This window comes from Phocoena sinus, chromosome 8 (assembly GCF_008692025.1).
Source record: "Phocoena sinus isolate mPhoSin1 chromosome 8, mPhoSin1.pri, whole genome shotgun sequence".
NCBI lineage: Eukaryota > Metazoa > Chordata > Mammalia > Artiodactyla > Phocoenidae > Phocoena > Phocoena sinus.
This window is the reverse complement of record NC_045770.1, coordinates 29,774,275-29,793,741: the sequence shown is the minus strand read 5'-3', so window position 1 is coordinate 29,793,741 and position 19,467 is coordinate 29,774,275. Positions and strand designations below refer to the sequence as shown.

General features: G+C 35.2%; 1 protein-coding gene across 1 annotated transcript in view; it reads left to right on the top strand.

Moving 5' to 3' along the window:
• Positions 1-19,467, top strand: part of DYNC2H1 (dynein cytoplasmic 2 heavy chain 1) — a 376,258-nt gene that overhangs the window by 325,606 nt on the left and 31,185 nt on the right. Inside the window, 2 exon segments of the mRNA XM_032639512.1 lie at positions 7,245-7,334; positions 17,573-17,682. Of these exon segments, the coding sequence (XP_032495403.1) occupies positions 7,245-7,334; positions 17,573-17,682 (200 nt within the window).

Here is a 19,467-nt window from a genome sequence, read left to right as displayed (position 1 = left end):
CAAAAGTGATATGTATTCAGTAGAAACCATACTTTGAATTTTGAAGTTTGATCTTTTCCCTGGCTAGCGATATGTGGTACCTTATGCTCAAAATGCTGGGCAGCACAGAGAGCTGCAGCTCTCAGTCAGCCACTCAATCATCAGGGTGAACAACTGATACACTGCAACTATTCTGTATCTATACAGCCATTCTGTTTTTCACTTTCAGTGCAGTATTCCATAAATTACTTGAGATATCCTACACTTTATTATAAAATAGTCTTTGTGTTAGATGATTTTGCCCAACCATAGGCTAACGTAAGTGTCCTGGGCACGTTTAAAATAGGCTAGTCTACACTATGATGTTTGGTGGTTTAGGTGTGTTAAATGCATTTGCAACTTGCAATATTTTCAAGTTGCAGTGGGTTTATCTGCACGTGGCCCCACTGTAAGTCGAGGAAGGTCTGTATCAGATTTTGTTTATCCATTCATCCATCAATGGATTGCTTCTACTTTTCCAGATGTTTTATAACTTAGTATAATCTCTTCATAAGTATTTTATAATTTTTTAATGGAAAACAGAAGTTACATGTCCTGAGAAAGCAAATGAGTCTCTTTAAAGAGAAGGCACAAAATAAAAAGATTTTTAAAATAGGATTCATATTTTAAAAGAAAATAATTCAATTAAATAAATCTCCTGTATCTGAAAGTCCTTAGTTTGTTCTGGTGCTGTTTTATAGATTGTTTCTCTGTACTATTAAGAAAATTGAAATCTTTGGCTCTAAGTAAAGGTCTTAGTAAGATTAAATCAGAATGCATTCTAACTTTTATCACAAATTATCTTCTGAGTTGTACTTTCTCTTCCAAATAGAAGAGAGGCTATTCTATTAGACTCTCTCTATATAGTAAGGGCTCTATTATTAGAGTGTTTTACTCTGCAGCTATCTTTATCCTTCTGAAATATAACTCTCTAATCATGTATATGTGTGTAAAATGGATTTTAGCTAATTTAATTAATTGTACAAATTTGTAAGTTATGGCTAGTATAGGAGTTAGTGATAATTTGTAAACTGCCCATATGGGTTAATCACTTCATGCGAAATTGAAATTACAATGAACTATATATTTTTTTTCCTTTTTCCTTTCTCCTTTTCTTTAAAAAAAATGTAAACTGAATTCTGTTTTCCCACCTACAGTGAAATCCCAGTGCAACTTCTAGTGTTTGAAATAAATAGCAATTTCCATGCTGTCTCCCTGTGTCAGGCACTGCAATAAGCTTGAGTCAGATGAAAGTTGATTCATTTCCAAAAACTATAATCCAGTGTTGGCTTAACTTCAGCAGTGTGCAGATACTGGATTACCAGTTTTTCACTCATGTGTGAGGATCAGCACGTCATTTTTATTAGTAGGATAGTGGTGTTTGTCAGTAGTATAGATGATTACGTTATTAAATGAAAAGGGGAAAGAGTTACTAACTGTGGTCCTTTTTTTTAAAGTTCATATAGTAAACATATTAAGGTTGCGGAGTGGAACTTAAAACATCCAAGATTATGTACGAGAATGTTTACTTGTGCAGGTCACTTAACCTTTCTCTACCTTAGTTTCTAAATGTTCGTAATGGGAGTAATAACTATCCATCTCAGAGGGTTGATGTGAAGTCTAAAGGGTTAATACAGGTGAAATGCTAAGAACAGTGCCTGCACATGTAAGTGCTGCACAAGAGTTTCTACAGTACCTTCCTAATTCACCTCTCTGACTGCAGTTTCATCACCCTAATGCTTGTTCTCCCTATTTCTACTAGGATAATCTTTCTAAAATCCAAATATGATTGTGTCACTTCCCTAGTTAAAGTGTAATTTAGTTTTATCGTTGCTTTCCAGATTAAGCTCCTCAGTATAAACATTCAAAAGCTTCATGGTCTGACCATCAGCCCAGTTGTCTCATGTCTTTTTTATTAATGCCCCTTCATTTTCTTACTGTCCTTCTTTACTTTACTGTAAGCTGTTTATCTTTTGAGACTCACCTCAAGCATTATCTCCACCAGAAAGCCTTTCCTGACTCTTGTCCTTAGGCACAGTTTGAATTTGGTATACCTTACATCTGTGTTTCTCGAGCACAGTACTTGTCATTATCAGGGAACTTACTGTATTGTCTGTAGCTGTCTTCTTTTATTATTTATTTCCCCCTCTAGTGCAAACTTCTGTGAACAGGGATTGTGTTATAACTTTGTATCCACAGGACCTAACAAATGATTGACAAATAGCAGCTATTTAACAGGTTATTGCTGAGTTGTCAGTTAATTAACTGATGCTTGAAAAAGAGTGAATTAGGAAATCTGCTTGTATCCTGTTTTGCTTTTATGACATCTTTCATGAAAAGCATGGGATAACAAAAAGTTTACATTTAGAGTTAGAACTGGGTTCAAGTTCTCTACCATTTAGATTAAAAAAAATAGTTTAGTTAAATAAACCTACTCTAAGCCTTAGTTTCCCCATAATTGTAACTTTAATTCCCAATACATAATTGTCATGTTGAATCTTCACGAAACTAGCAGCAATCTGCAAAAAATATGTGCTTGATTACATGTACTCCTCCTTCATCAAAATCACACACAAAATCACACACCTTCCCTCCTACCTCTTTGGAGCAGTTTATCAGAACTATCTGAAATGCTGTCTCCCGGGCTACATTTTGCCCCAAGTAAAACTTAATGCACAACTCTAACATTGTGCATTTTTTTTTCAGTTGACAAATCTCAAATGGTGTAATATAGAAATTACATTATAGAAATGTAAAATACGTTGGAGGCAGAATTAATGCTGACAGACTCTAGAGTTAGGTTACCTGGGTTCACATCTTGGACTTGCCATTTTCCAGCTCTGTGATTTTGGATATGCTGTTCTCTTTGTGTCTCCATTTTCTCCTCTGAGAAATGGAAATTACAATAGTACCTGCTTCCGGTACATATCCAGCACTCAGCACAGTTACTAACACATAAATGTTAGCTTAAAAAGTCCCCTCCAGTTATGTCTACCTTTGTCAAAATTCAACACAACTTTCAAAGCTTCACAGTACTTCCTTTACTAAGATTTCTTTGATTAAATCATTGTTTTCCTCTTAGCTCCAGAAACATGCTATATAAGTCATTCTTAAAACACCATCAGGGACATTAGCTGTGTATCTCCTTTACTGGTTTCTAATGCTCTTTAGGGTGAAGATTTTATTCCTCATAGTCTTCTATCATATCACTATCATTTCATATTACTTCGGTCATATCACATATCATGTTGTAATTCTCTACATAGGATTTAGCACTGTGTAGCCTTTTTCTTATGATATATTTAGAAATAAGTATATTGCCTTTATCCCCCGGTAAAATGTAAGCTCCATGATAGCCAGGACCTTATAATGCCTGCACATTATAGGCTCTCAGTAATTGCTGAATGGATGGACAATAAGGACTTGAATATGTATTGAATGAAAGTATTACATCTGACACTAATATTGATAGTTCTCTTAGTTAATCTATTGCTGTGTAATAAATTGCCCTAGAATTTAGTGACACAAAACAATGAAAAGTTATCACATTACAGTTTCTGTGAGTCGGGATCTGGGGGTAGCTTAGCTGGGTGTTCTGTCTTAGGGTCTCCCACAAGTCTGCAGTTAGGTGTCACTAGGGCTGCAATTACTGCAGCCTCTCAGAGCACTTATGGGATGGCTGTTGGCAGCCCTCAGGTCCTCACTTATTGTTGACTGGACATATCAGTTCCTTGCTACATGGGCATCTCCATAAAGCAACCCACAGTATGCAACTTTTCCACACAGAGTGAACAAGGAAGAGATGAAAAGAAAGTGAGCTAGACAGAAGTCACAATATTTGTACCCTACTCTCAGAAGTGGCTTCTCATCACTTTTGCCATATTCTTTCCTTAGAAGCAAGTCCCTAAAACCAGTTCATGCTCAAGGTGAGGGAATTTCACAAGGATGGAGATGAATGCCAAGTGGCAGGGGTCACTGGGAGCACCTTAAAGGTTGCCTACCAGTAACTTACTTTATGTAATTAAACACTATATAAAGGAGCTATCTTTCTACAACAGGAAAAGCATAAAACTTAGAATGTGAAAACCTGACCTATCAGCTATCTATTGCTACGTAATAAACTACCCTGAAACTTAATGGCTGAAAACAAGAACAATCATTTATTTAGCTCATTAGTGTGTGGTTTGGGCAGGGTCTGGTAGGGAAAGCTTGTCTTTGCTTCGTGTGACACCAGCTGAGTCAGTTCAGCTTAGAACAGGAGGGTCTACTTAATGGACGCTCAGTCACGGGGCTGGCTAGGTGGTGCTGATTATTGGCTGGTAGTTTATCAGGACTGATGGCTAGAGGCCTTGGTTGCTCTCTAGATGTCTCCACATGGGCCTCTCTATATGGACTACTTGGCTTCTTCACAACATGGTATCTTGGTTCTAGAAGTGTATACCCCAAGAAAGAGGAAATGAAAGCTGTGAATTTGTTAAGACCTAGATCTGAAAACTGATAAAGCGTCACTTCTCCCTTATTCTATTGGTCGGGTTGTCAAGGGGTGGGGTGGACATAGACCTCAACTCTCAATGGGAAGAGTATCAAGTAATTTTGGGACCGTGTTTTGAAGCTGCTGCAGTCTGCCCTTTGAGCACAAATTATTTGCATTTCTCCCACATGTAAAATGCAGTCATCTCCTTCCAAGTTTCCCCAGATGTCTCATTCCTTTACAGCCTCAGGCTGGATGTTGTCATCAAAATCAGGTGGAAGTATGGGTGAGGCTTCTTGGGTTTGGTTCTTCAAAAACAGTTTCTCAAGCATGGTTTTCAACTAAAGACCTATGACGTGCAGAGATAAGTTATTGTCCCCTACAAACCCAATATAAAATGGTAGGACAGGTAACTGCAATAGACATTCCCACTCAAAAAATGAGGAAATGGGAGGCTCACGTGTCCTTAGCAATTCTGAAATCTAAGCAAGCTTATGTTTTCAGTTCCTTTATTAGGATTCCATATTGTTCCCTGGGAATAATTATCCATGGCTCTTGGTTTTGCCCTCTGAGCTGTTGATTCTTGTCTCTTAATTATCCATACATTTCAATAATATTTAGACATGTTTGAAGCTGAGTGGTTTTCTCAACCTGCTTCCCACCCATAGGGATTCTGGGGTCCAAAGTTCTCTTTTAATTGTGCCCTCTTTTCCCCATTAATCCCAAACAGATGAAACTTACACCAGAACAGTATTCTAAGATTGTGAGTTTGCTTTGAATCTCATTGAGATTCACATTAGACAAAAACTATGGCCATAAATCTTGTGATAAGCCTTTTTCTCTACCTTAGGCTTCTTGTGTGTTGGCTGTGGGACAACACCCTTAAGATTCATTGAAGCCTTATTGTTTAACAGAAAGGATCTGCAAGGCATGCCCTTAAGGTCCCAAGAGTACTTTTGTCTGTCTGAGATTGTTTCCTCCCTTTCCTTTAAGTCCTCAAAGTCCCTTAGACCTCCACTATTCTCTTAGAAGCCCTTTATGTTTTCACTTACATTCTGTTGAAGGTTCTTGCAGCTTCAGCCCACCACCCGGTCTCAAATCTAGTGCCATATGTTTTAGGTTTTTGTTAAGGTAGAACCCTGCTTCTGGATACCAAAGAACTGTATCAGTTAAGTCTTGCTGTATAACAAATCCCACCAAAACTTACCAGGTTAAAACATAATAATTTTTAAAAAATCATTTTATTTTAAGCTTACAGAGCTGAAATTTGGGTAGACCTTGGTAGAGAAAGCTTGTCTCTTCCACTCCGCTCACTCATGTGGCTGGCAAGTCAGTGCTGCCTGAGAGCTGGGAGCCTCAGTTCATCTCCACGTGGGCCTCTCCAAAAATTGGACTTCACAATATGTTGGATGGGTTCCAAGATCAAGAGTCACAAAAGACAGGAAATACAAGCAACCAATTTCTTAAGACCTGGACCTGGAAACTGGAACCACATCACTTCTGCTATATTCACAGGACACTTATTTAAGAAGAAGAGCAGACTTCAAGTCTCCACAGAATTGCCAAAGGATTTAAGGGTCATGTTTTAAAGTCATCACACCTGTTTCAGTTCACAGCATAGCTCCAGCACTTAGCTACCATATTCCTAAGAAGGCTTACTTCATTCACCTAGAGTAATTGAACTAGATGTTTTCTAAGGTCTTTTTTTTCACTGTAAGGTTTGTTATCTTACAATTTCCATTTTCCATACATTGTTGATATACTCTAGCCTGGAGTAGTTTCTCAGCTATGTAATCAGACAGTGTTTTGAGTTAAGAAATTGATGCTCTCTCCTTATTATTCCACTGGAGAAAAATAAGTATTAAGTTTGAATGATAGTTACATAATATTTGAAAAATCCAGAAAACTCTCACAGAAAAGGAATATTATAATGAATGTATTAATGGAGAATGTCAGTTAAAAGAAGGTCAGATATTAAAAAGGTAACTTTTTTAGAAAGGTTTTATTTATTTCTTTAATTTAGAGTATTTTCTGTTTTATTCTCTTTTTGTCATATATCTGGTGTGGTTTGGGAGATAAAATTTCTGTAATTCTGTAGGGACACAAGACTAGTTGTTTCTTGTCTTTACTACTTATAAAATGAATTTGTGAAATTTAATTTGATTTCATTACATATCATTTCAAGAAAACATGATTTGCTACTTTCTATATACTGGTTTATGTTCATTTGTTTATTCTTTCAAGAATTTTTACTTAAAAATATTTCCTTTTAGAGAAACAGGTCAATTCATTCTGACTCTATTTATCATTCAATTTTAATGAGATAAGATTAAAGAAAAAGACATATCTTTTTAAAAAATTTTTTTATTAATTTTTTTATGGAGTATGGTTGCTTTACAATGTTGTGTTCGCCTCCACTGCACAACAAAATGAATCAGCCATACACACATACAGATATCCCCTCCCTTTTGGACTTCCTTCCCATTTAGTTTACCACAGTGCATTAGGTAGAGTTCCCTGTGCTATACAGTATGCTCCCATCAATTGTCTATTTTATACATACACTGGGATTGACACATATACATTATTGATATTATGTATAAAATAGAAAAAAGGCATATCTTAATGAAATGAATTCATGATACACATAATGTGAATTATGCCAAAGTATTTTCCCCATCACACTAATGTTAAAAGATCTTTTATATGTAATATTGTATATGTAAACTTAATTTTGATCCTTTTAAAATTGCAGTGTCCTCTCACATGGCAAAGCAAGTGGGAAGGTCCAGAAGATCCTTTACAATACCTTAGAGGTCTTGTAGCTCGTGCCCTTGCAATACAGGTAAGATGAAATTATTTAGTAATTGTATGACTGTATGACGATTGTACTATAAACTCTCATATTTTTAACCATTCTGCTAGCAACTAGTGAAAATATTATGATTTTGTTCATAGAGCACCGTATATTTCTTTCTTATTCTGTCATCTGTGATTTTACCTAGCACTCTTTAAAAAAAGACAAAATAAAAAGACTGTGTTCTCTCTGTGTAGTGTGGCTTTTCATAATTTTTGAGAATTTAGAGAAAAATCTATAATTTTAATATAGATGGATCATATAGATGGTAACTGAAACTTATTCATAGCTGTGACTAATTTGCTTTAGGGTATGTCCCCCCTACAGGGAGCTGCTTTTTTCTGTTTTGTTTTTTTCCAAATTGATCAAGATTTTTCAGAGTGGCCCAGTCAGGTAAATGAAGGAAAATTGAACAGAATAAGGAATGATATAGATGGAGAAAGACAAGGTGATTATTTTTTTTAAGGAATAGCAAATGTTATAGGTCAGTTGGTGCATGCAATGTACCACTTTTCCTGTGTGGTTTTGCACTGTCTTACTGCCTTCTTCCTCTGCTTGTTACACTGCTTTCACAAATAACATTCTTTGTCATATCAGCTTATTAGGAGTAACTTGATCAGTGTCCTTCTAGATACAGCAATCCTCATTCATTTTTTTTTTTTTAGTAATGCACATACCTGTCCACATCTTTAACTTTTCCCTTAGCAGAACACCCTGCTTTTTACCTTACAGAGAAAATTCAAGCTATGAAATATGACCACTTGAAAATGCCTACCCTTCCCTCCCACCTACAAATTTGTCTAAACCCACCCTCATCAGCTTTGTTCTAATACAAAAGTAGTTGACCTTCTGCTGTTGAAGCCTCATCCCTAGAGCTGTATACTTGATTTCATCTCCTCTCATCTCTTTAGACACTTCCTCTAGGGGAGCCTTGCCTTGTTGTGTAATTTCATCTTTTCCTCTCTTCTTACTCTGTGCTGCCAGTCTGCCAATGGTACTCCTTTGAAGGGGCCAGAACTCATCTGAATGTTTATTTGGCTTCCAGTATAATCAACCTCTCAGTTGTAGGATTATTGAAGAAGAAACTACTGGATCTGAAAATGAGTTTAAAATTAGCAGGTAGAGAAGAACAAGGCAGGGACTCGGGTTTACCCATCTTCCTATCTACTGTGTATATGTCCAGATATAATCTATCAATAAATGCCAGAAATATGGAGGGAAGGAAGGATAGAGAAGTCAGAAGAGGAAGGACAAATAGTCCATCGGTGCTCTTAGAAAAATAAAGAAATGCTCTGAAGTCCTTGGTGTGTTATAATTGCATGGCTGTGATAATTTATCACTTAATATATGTATCAGTATTATTTGCATTAGATTATTTTATAAAGGGCAGAAACTTTATTTGCTGCCAATGGGTAGCTTTTATTACACTATACGTGTAAGTATGCTTAATAATTATGCTATGTGCATATAATAAATATATTATTGATACTGAAATTAATATCATTTAAAGCAGTTTTACATAAATTATTACAATTTTCTGGCATGATTATTCATACTGAGTATATTGTATACTGATCATCAAAACTGAAAACTTTTTCGCTGTGTGATTTTCTAAAAAGCTTTATAGGCATTTAGCCTTAATTATAATGATAAAATATCCTTTTAACCTTCAGGATAATTTTCAGGCTTGACCATAGTTTATCTTATCTTTCTACCTAGGGAACATGCAATAATTCATCATTTATGTCACCACTTAAGGATATATTTTTATTGTTTTCCCGCCTTAATATTTTTTTTTCAGTTATGAATGTACAGATATCTGCTTCCCTAAGATAACCTTTAGTGTTTGGCATTCACTTTCCATCTAGTCAAGGATCTGCCAGGTCCTTTGATTTCATACATGCCTTTTATGTTTCACAGATAAGTAACCAGAGCAACTTACAAAGTTTAGAGGAACAGCGTGGCTACTTAGGTGGGGAAGAAAGGGCTGAGAATATTGGGAGGGCAGGGAGAATTAGAAGTACTATTTTCAGAGATCTGAGAAAATGGCAGCTTTTGGTTATTTATGAAAATGTAATGATCAGACTGATTCCAAATAGGTACACAGCAGGTTGAGCCCAGTTCCAGCCATGGTTTAAAATCCCAGAGCCTTTCATTTAGGGCATAACATATAGGAAACAGAACAAGCTACTGAGAGTATTACACATAGTGCCTGATCAATACAGGGGTTTTGTGCAAATAAGGTGAGAGTGACTGGGTCAAGATGGCATTCATTATTTAGTCAGTCAAACATATTGTAAGCAACAACTTTATGCTAAGCTCTGAGTGAAGTACTGGAGATAAAATGATTAGTAAATTGATACAGTTTCTGCCTCACAGAATTTAAATTTCTTACATTCATTCATTTAGCAATTAAAAATTATATCTTGGTGCCATGCACTGTGCTGAGGTTGCTGAATATAGAATGGTAAGCAAAATAGATATACATTGTGTCCCAAGGAACTGTCCTTACAATTTATCAGAAAAAATAGACAACCAAATAAACAGCAACAGTAAGAGTGACAAAGGAAGTCTAGTACTATGGGAGCAAATAGCAAGAGTACCTAACCTACATGGGAACAGGGAAGTGATGCTTAAGCTGAAAGCTTAGTAGGAATAGACCAAACGAGGACAAGAGGAAAGGCTGTGCCAGACAAGAGGAAAGACTGTGCCAGACAAGAGGAAGGTCAGAGTCAAGAGTAAGCCATGCGCTTTTAATAACTAAAAGCAGAGCATAGAGCGCAAGGAGGGGTGTTCAGAGATTAGGCTGGTGGAGCAGGAAAGGCCATGTTATGATACTGTATTAAGGGATTATATTTGATCATAAGGGCAAAAGGGAACACTGTGGGATATTAAGGAGAGAAAGCAGATTATGTTTTAGAGGATCATTTTTCAATATGGAGAGAGTCTTACTCTACTGGGTGACATGGGTTTAAGACTGTCCTCTTAATGCTGGTGATTTAGAGAGAGCCAGAGAACCCTTAGGTACCCAAGCAGTCTCAGCCAAAGAGAGTCTTGCAGTCATTTATCCTATGGTCTCTAAGATCCTTTAGGACAAGGACTTTAAAAAAAATAATAATTCCACTGTATTTCTAATACGTAGCGTACTGCCTTCTGAATAAATGAATGAACAAATGAATGGACTAGATATATAAATATAATATAATATAATATATATAACATATTATTTCCTATTGAGACCCTAGAATTATTTTCCTGACTTCGAGTTTTTCTGCTCTTTCTTCAGAAATAACATCTTCTGAGAGTTTCTTTGGTTCCTGATTTCCACTGTTTGTTTCCCCTTTGGCCTGCAGAATAGCCTCTGCAGAAGTTCTCCCTGATTTTTCTGTGTTGATCATTTTAAATTCCAGCATGTTCTCTACCCAGTTCATAAATCTGTGGGGTCAGCATTTGCCTTTTTCCCTCTGTCTTCATATTTTCAACTTCTCACAGTTGCATCCCTTGACTCTACGCCTGCAATTTCTGTTCCAACCTAGCTCATGAGTTGATTCTATTTAAGGATATAGACCTTCATATCGAGTACCCAGTTAGGCTTGGGTGTGCTAAACAGACCCAGTATTCTGCACATGTTTAATGGGCTCCTGAATGTCTCATTTTACTTCTACTGCTAACCAAACTTGGGGTGCCATGTGTCATTGGCAAGCTTTCATGCCCATTTTTTACGACTGAGCTTCTCTGTAGGTTCTTTCTTTCATTTTAAAATTTATAGTGACTTCTTGAACTCTACACAATTTTTTTGGCCTAACTCGAGCCAGTGGCTGGTACACTCATATACTACCAAATCCTGCCACCCATCATTCTTATGATGGAATCTTGTTTATATCAACTGTTAAGGTCCTTGAAATCTGGGGAGATTTAAGCAATAAAAAGAATTAGTTATTATTGTTGTTATTATTAATAAATGCTATTCAGCATGACATATAAACTATCCTTAGAGTTTATCAGGAAAGACAACAAATAAGCCACAACAATCAAAATGATAAAGGAAGTGCAGTACTCTAGGGATAAATAGCAGAAGTATTACAACCTAGAAGCACTTAATGCTATCTCCATTCCTGTAATGGCCTGAATTAAGTCTGAATTAGGCCTTATTTGGGCACTGTGCAGTAGACTATACCAAAGTACCTTTTCTATCAGCAGACGCTAATGTTATGTTGCTTCCTTCCATCCCCTCCCACTGTGGAACGCTGGGAAGCCTATTTTTCCCTAGTATAGGCATCAGCCCCTTCACTCTTATGTTTTTCTGAGATTCTTTTTAGGTGCTGCTTCCTATTTTTTGTTCAAATATTCAGGCACACAGTTTCTCGCATGTCTGCAAAGATGCTTGTTGTTAGCCACATAGATTGCTTTAACTTTTTCCCTTTGCATTTTACTTCTATGGCCCACTTCAAGAAAACTAATTCTTCTCTGAAAAAAAACCATCTGTGAGCCTCTAGCTCTTATTTCTTCCCCTTTAACCCTAATTATCACTAATACATCAGACTGGCATTTCTAGATCTAGAAATGTGGCTCGTTACACCCTTTTTGGGTTCATCTAAATAGCTCTTCTCACGTCCCTAGCATTAAAATGTACTAGTGACCTATATTTGAGCTTCAGATCACTTTCTTTTCTTTCAGTGCACCACTTCAAACATATACTCAAACTTTTTAAATGATCAAATGAAGGATAGAAAGAAAAATGAATATTTATAAGAACTGAGCATATTTTGGATCTCAGGCATACATGTGCTTTAGACACAATCTAGTAATATTTATAATATATGAGGTACATATTTTTATTTCCATTTTTAAAGATGCGAAAAGTAAAACCCCATATTCAAGAATAGTTTACAAAATGTGTATGATAAATGATAGAACTCACACTCATATTCCCTTTCTATAATATCTCAGAGTTTTTGATATCTATCAGCAACATTTTTAAAAGATGTTTCTACCCCTTGAAACCTTTTTATAAGTTGGCCTCAAGGTCACCACACACTTCTGTTTTTTTTATCTGTCTATTTCTCTGGCTTTTCTATTCCCTCATCTCTAATTGGATTCCCTAGAATTGGATTCCCTCTGTCCTTTTCTATCTGTACTCCACCCATAGTGATCTCATGCCTATGAATCCCATCTAAACTTTTATTATTCTCAGATTTATAGCTCCAGCCCAGTATTCTCCCCTAACTCTGGTGTATACTCAGTATTTTCACTTGGATGTTTAATAAACATCTCAAACTTAACATATTCAAAAATGAACTCCTGCCCTTTACTGAAAAACTTGTGCTACCCGCAGTCTTTCCCGTAAAAGTAAATGACATCTCCACCTTTCTTGAGGCATAGGCACAAGGTCTTGGAATCATTGTTAACTCTTCTCTCATACACTGCATCCATTCAATCAGAAAAATTACCTTGGCTGTACGTTCAAAATATATTCTGAGGCACCTCTCACCACTTTCACTGCTCCTACCTTGATTGAAGTCATTATTGGTGCAGCTGCCACCTGACTAGTCCTGCTTCCACCCTGGTCTCCTTTCTGGTCAGTTCTCAACCCAGCAGTCTAAATATTCTGGTTAAAGCATCAGATTATATCACTCCTCTCTTGGAAATTTCCCCACGGTTTCTTGTCTCATCCAGAGTAACAAAATCCTTACAGCAACCTACAAGATCTGGCCTGTTTACCTCTCTGATTTCCTCTCCTACTTTTTGCTTCCTAATTTATTCTGTTCCAGCCATACTGGTCTCCTTGCTTTTCAATGAACAGCCTAGCACACTCCCTCAAAGGGACTTTATTCTTCCTGTTTCCTCTACCTGGAATGCTCTCCCTCAGATATCTGCAAGGAAGTTTCATTTTTCCTTGTTTCTTCTTTTTTTTTTTTTTTTCAAGGAAAGAAGTTTCTTTATCCCTTCAGGATCATCCTATTTCAGATTGTAACCCTCCTCTTCCTTGATACTTTACATCCTGTTTCCCTTTTAAATTTTTTTCCATAGCCTATATCTCCACCTAATAGTGTATATATTTTACTTGTTTGTTTGTTTGTTTTCTCTGTATTCCTCCACTAAAATGGAAGCTTGATAAGGGCAGAGATTTTTGTCTGTTTACTGCTCTATCCAAGCATGTAGAACAGTGGCTTACACAAGTAGGTTTTTCAGTAAATATCTGTTGAATAAATGAATGATTCAGTCAATCTTAGGGTTATTCTCAAGCAAACTGACATAAATCTCTTTCATGCTTCCCAATCATCATGATTCGTACACCTGCTGAGATGTATTTTTGTAGTACCCATGAGGTATTTCTGAGATTTTAGCTTCTATTTAAATCTACCCAATGAACACTATTGTTCAACTTTATACTTTGTTCCACCATCTAACATTTGAAGGCTTGTTTCATTTTCTCTTAAGATCTTGAACTTTAAAAGTAATTTTATTAAAATTACATTGTTTACTTTTCTTTCATTTTCTGAGGTGTCTTAATCTATTTTGCAAGGTTCTGCAATACTTTGCATTCCTGAGAAGGGAATCTCTTTTTTTTCCCTAACTCAGTAACTTTCACAGTCATTACTGCAATGTTTTACACATACTGGGTACTCCGTAAAAATATTCATAGGAAAACTTACATAAACAAAATTGAAAAAATAGTCTGTATGTGGTCAAAAACCTCCAGCATCCCTATTTTCATGTACTATACTCAGCTAGAAGAGCTACCTTACGGGTATTTTTTATTCATATTCTTTAATTTATTCATCATTTGGTGAATGTTTATTGAATTTTATTATGTGCCATTCATTGCTCTGCCAATAAGAATCTCTACATTTAGTGGAGATATATAATAAATAAATACATTAAATTAGAATTGCATAGAAAAATACATCTTCGCCAAAATGCTGAGATTTAAGATTAAAATACAGTCAAACTTTAAATTGGATTATCACCATTATAGAACGAACTTAGGGTATAGTATATCTGAAATTTTATCCAATAAAATATAGCTATTACTATAGCAGTAGAATTACAGAATTTTAGGCGTCAGATTTTGTACAGGGACAATAATTTCTCAATACTGTCAGCTGATTACTTCTGCCTATAGTTAACTCTCTTGCACATTTGGAATACTAAACAGTAGTCTATGATGATTGACAGTTTTATAGAAGCAATCCTATAAACCATGCTATTTGTACTGCTTGCAGAAGATAAATCTTGGGTCTAGAAATGTGACAATATAGCAACATAATTGGCTTTCAAGATAACAAAATCTTCTCTGAATTTTTATCTGCATCTCAGCTTTTATCACATGCATACCAATTTCAGCAGCTTCCTGGAGTATCACAGTAAGAAGATCTTTACAGCAGAAAACATGCAGAGAATTTAAACTCTTAAGACAAGTTTGGTTTTTTGAAGAACTGGCAGGTTCTAGCAAACAAATTACTTTCGCTGAAAGTAACCGGTGATTGTTAGTAACATCTGCTGTGTTGGTACCCTTATTTTCAAAACACTGTTTCAAGGCTTTCCTTGCTTTATACAGCCATTTTTACCACTTAAAGTCTTCTATTACATCTGGTATGAACATAGTTTATTAGTATAAAACAAGACAATTGAAAAATGTCTTTTATGTCATATAGTTTTATCTTTGGTTGAAGAAGAATGAAAGTAGTTGACAATTTTTCTGCTATAGTCAATAAGTCTGTCCTATCAAATACTGTTATTATTTCTGAAAACCCAATGGAAAGTTATGAACAAAACATGTGTACCTTTGATTCCTAAATCAGTCATGGTCCTCACCACTATTCCATTGTCAATGATAAGTGCATGCTGATTTTCCATTCTATAATGTATCTTCTATCAGGTTCACTTTGTTGTTAGCTATTTGCAGCTGGAAAACTCTTCACTAGCAAGAAAAGCAGCGATTGGTTTCATTGTTAATTTACACATTGTCACACTTTAAAAGGACTTTAAGATATATATGCTTATCTAATTGTCTATTGCACATAATATTAAAGTAGAATATTTAATATTACTACCAATAATATTAACTTGTTTGTGAATAGTAAAAATAGTTTAGGAAAATATATTTCAGTAACATGTTTTCTAGGAAGAACCTTGAACATAAGGTCTATAGCTTAAAGAAATCTCAAAACTCCTCATACTTCATGTCCTGAAAATGATTGTTAATCTATATTAATGATTTTGTCAGGCTTTTTTTTAACCTCCACAAATTCGAAACCTCAATGAAAAATTGTTCCTAAATAAAATATTCCTTTTAATGTCTATTGTTTTGAAATTGTAAAAGTGAGAAAATAAATATTTGATGTATCTAATTTTTCTTTACTTTTTTCTTTTCTGTATTTTTAAAAATTGTTTATGCCTAGATTGAAGATGATTTATATTGGATTTTTTTGTAAATGATATTAGGGCCTTGTTTCTCCTTGAGAAAATTCAAGGTGGCAAAGCTAATATTTCATTGTTACTTCATTCTCACAAGATAGAAAGTATTCCCAACTAGAACTTGAAGGACTCATGTTAAATAAAACTAAGTAACCTACAATTAAATTTTGTTCTTAATAATAATTTTATTTAGTGTTGCAAATGCAAGTATGTCAAACAATTTTACAAAGGTCTGAATTTCAAGATAACCAAATATGTATATTATTCTTCATATTAGTTAAATTTTTATTAATATTTCTTGACTAAAATGCTTCCAACATTTTTCCTTACACTTGTCTAGCTATTGTAGTCTCTCAATATTTGTAATAATTATCAATTTCTCTATTTATTGAACTCTAGAGTTCTTAATTTTCTTATATAAAATTAACAGTTTTCACGATTATTTTTAAAACTTTACTCTTGCAATAATAAACTCTCATTTATAGTTTAGAGCAAGAGAATTTAAACCTATAGAGTACATAGGGAGTTATTTTCACTCCAAGTGGCATGTAAAATGCCCATTTATATGTGATAGTAAATAATCTAATATTTTAAATAAATCTAAATGTCATACCTTGTTGGCATTTGTAACATTGTTACACTTATTAGATAGGGTAGTAACATCTGTGCTTATACACATATTTATATTATTCATTTCTGGGAATGTCAGGACATTTTTAAAGTAAGCATCTATTTATTGGGCCTACCAGAAGGTGAAGGCAAATAGTAGATCTTGATGAAATATTGAAGCCGAACTGAACTTTATATCTAATAAATATCAGTATGCTGTAGAGAAAATTGATGTAGATTAAAGGAATTAGAAAGTTAATGGGTTGAAAAGGGTGACACTTCAGCATGAGTGATCCGGTAAGGCCACTTAGGAGGTGATATTTAAACAGAGACTTGAATGAAGTAAGAAAGCAAATCATGAACATATCTGAGGGAAAAACAGATGTAGGCAAGGAACAGGCTAACTAGTTAAGAGGTTATTGCAGTAATCCAAGTGATAATATGGTGGTGTTATGGATTAGGGTGGTGGATGTGGAAATGCAGAAGTGCTAAGATTTTTATATCAGACCTGTGAATTTGGCTGTGGGACATGGGAGAGACGTAAAAAATAATTTCAAGGTTTTGGCCTGAGCAATCAATTGAATTTCTCACTGAGCTGAAGGATTCTGGTGATAAAGAAGATTTCCTAGGGAAGAGGAAGGTGGTCTTGCAAATTTAGAATTCTGATTTGAACATGTTTAGATAACTGTTAAACATCATGGTGGAAATGTCAGAAAAGTAAGTGACAGGAAACAGGTAGGAAGGAGTAGCAGATATAATATTGGGAATCATAAGCATACTGGTCTTTAAAACTATAGGATTGACCAAGTAATGGTCCTGAGTACACCCCAATATTGGGAATTCCAGGAAAGGAGGAGGAGTCAATGATGGACACCAAGAAGTTATAGTCAGGAAGACAGAAGAAATACTGGGAGACTAGTGATTGAGAAGCCAAGAGAAGAAAGTGTTTTAAGAAAGTCAAAGTGTTTTAAAAAGGTCAAATACTATAGATGAAATTAGACAATGTTTTTTTGTTATGAAGTGGCACAGATAAATATCAATAGGATAATAGCTGGTGAGAAGAAGGACCAAGAGAGGGTATTTTTTGTTTTGGTTTGATTTTTAGTGGGAACTATTTCACCATATCTGTATCCAATCTTTATCTTTCAAGTTTGCAAAGTTTTTAAATGTGTGTTCGTGTATCTCCCTCCTCCTAGAACTGGGTAGAGAGAGCTGAAAACCAGACTCTTCTCTCTGATACACTTGACCTATCAGAACTCTTCCACCCAGACACATTTCTCAATGCGCTTCGCCAGGAAACTGCAAGGTAAATAGAATGAAATACTTATTTGTCTGAGAGGGTAATTATACTTTGATTTGTTCACTTCTGATCACATTCCCTTGATTGTCAAGAAATAAATTTACTGTTGAATCCAGACAGTTGTGTTATTTCTTAATACTTGACGTTTAATAACAGTAAACTTCTAGTTTAGAGAACACTGCTTTCAATTATGATGTGTTTTATATTAGAATTGAAAAAGGCAAAACATAATTTTTAAAATTTTGGTCATTTATTTATCTAGACCTATTGTGTCCAATATGGTAGGCAGAAGTCAAATGATGCTATTTAAATTTAAATGATTTATTCCTGATATTAGTGGATATGGTTTCAGTTTTTCACCATTCAGAATGATGTTGGCTGAGGGTTTGTCATATGTGGCCTGTATTATGTTGAGGTAAGTTCCCTCTGCCTACTTTCTGGAGAGACTTTATCATAAATGGGTGTTGAATTTTGTCAAAAGCTTTTTCTGCATCTGTTGAGATGATCGTATGGTTTTTCTCCTTCAATTTGTTAATATGGTGTATCACATTGATTTGCGTATATTGAAGAATCCTTGCATTCCTGGGATAAACCCCACTTGATCATGGTGTATGATCCTTTTAATGTGCTGTCGGATTCTGTTTGCTAGTATTTTGGTGGATATTTTTGCATCTATGTTTACCAGTGTTATTGGCCTGTAGTTTTCTTTTTTTGTGACATCTTTGTCTGGTTTTGGTATCAGGGCCTCATAGAATGAGATTAGGAGTGTTCCTCTCTTTGCTATATTTTGGAAGAGTTTGAGAAGGATAGTATTCACCTGTAAAGCCATCTGGTCCTGGTCTTTTCTTTGTTGGAAGATTAATCACAGTTTGTTGGAAGATTTTTAACACAGTTTCAATTTCAGTGCTTGTGATTGGTCCATTTATGTTTTCTATTTCTTCCTGGTTCAGTCTCAGAAGGTTGTACTTTTCAAAGAATTTGTCCATTTCTTCCAGTTGTCCATTTTACTAGTATATAATTGCTTGTAATAATCTCTCATGATCCTTTGTATTTCTGCAGTGTCAGTTGTTACTTCTTTTCCATTTCTAATTCTATTGATTTGAATCTTCTCCCTTTTTTTCTTGAAGAGTCTGGCTAATGGTTTATCAATTTTATTTATCTTCTTAAAGAACCAGCTTTTAGTTTTATTGATCTTTGCTATCATTTCCTTCACTGTTTACAGATGACGTGATACTTACTATACATAGAGAATCCTAAACATGCTACCAGAAAACTACTACAGCTAATCAATGAATTTGGTAAAGTAGCAGGAAACAAAATTAATGCAAGGGAATCTGTTGCATTCCTATACACTAATGATGAAAAATCTGAAAGAGAAATTAAGGAAACACTCCCATTTACCACTGCAACAAAAAGAACAAAATACCTAGGAATAAACCTACCTAAGGAGACAAAAGACCTATATGCAGAAAACTATAAGACACTGATGAAAGAAATTAAAGATGATACAAACAGATGGAGAGCTATACCATATACTTGGACTGGAAGAATCAACATTGTGAAAATGACTATACTACCCAAAGCAATCTACAGATTCAATGCAATCCCTATCAACCTACCACTGGCATTTTTCACAGAACTAGAACAAAAAAATTCACAATTAGTATGGAAACATAAAAGACCCTGAATAGCCAAAGCAATCTTGAGAAAGAAAAACAGAGCTGGAGGAATCAGGCTCCCTGACCTCAGACTATACTACAAAAGCTACAGTAATCAAGACAGTATGGTACT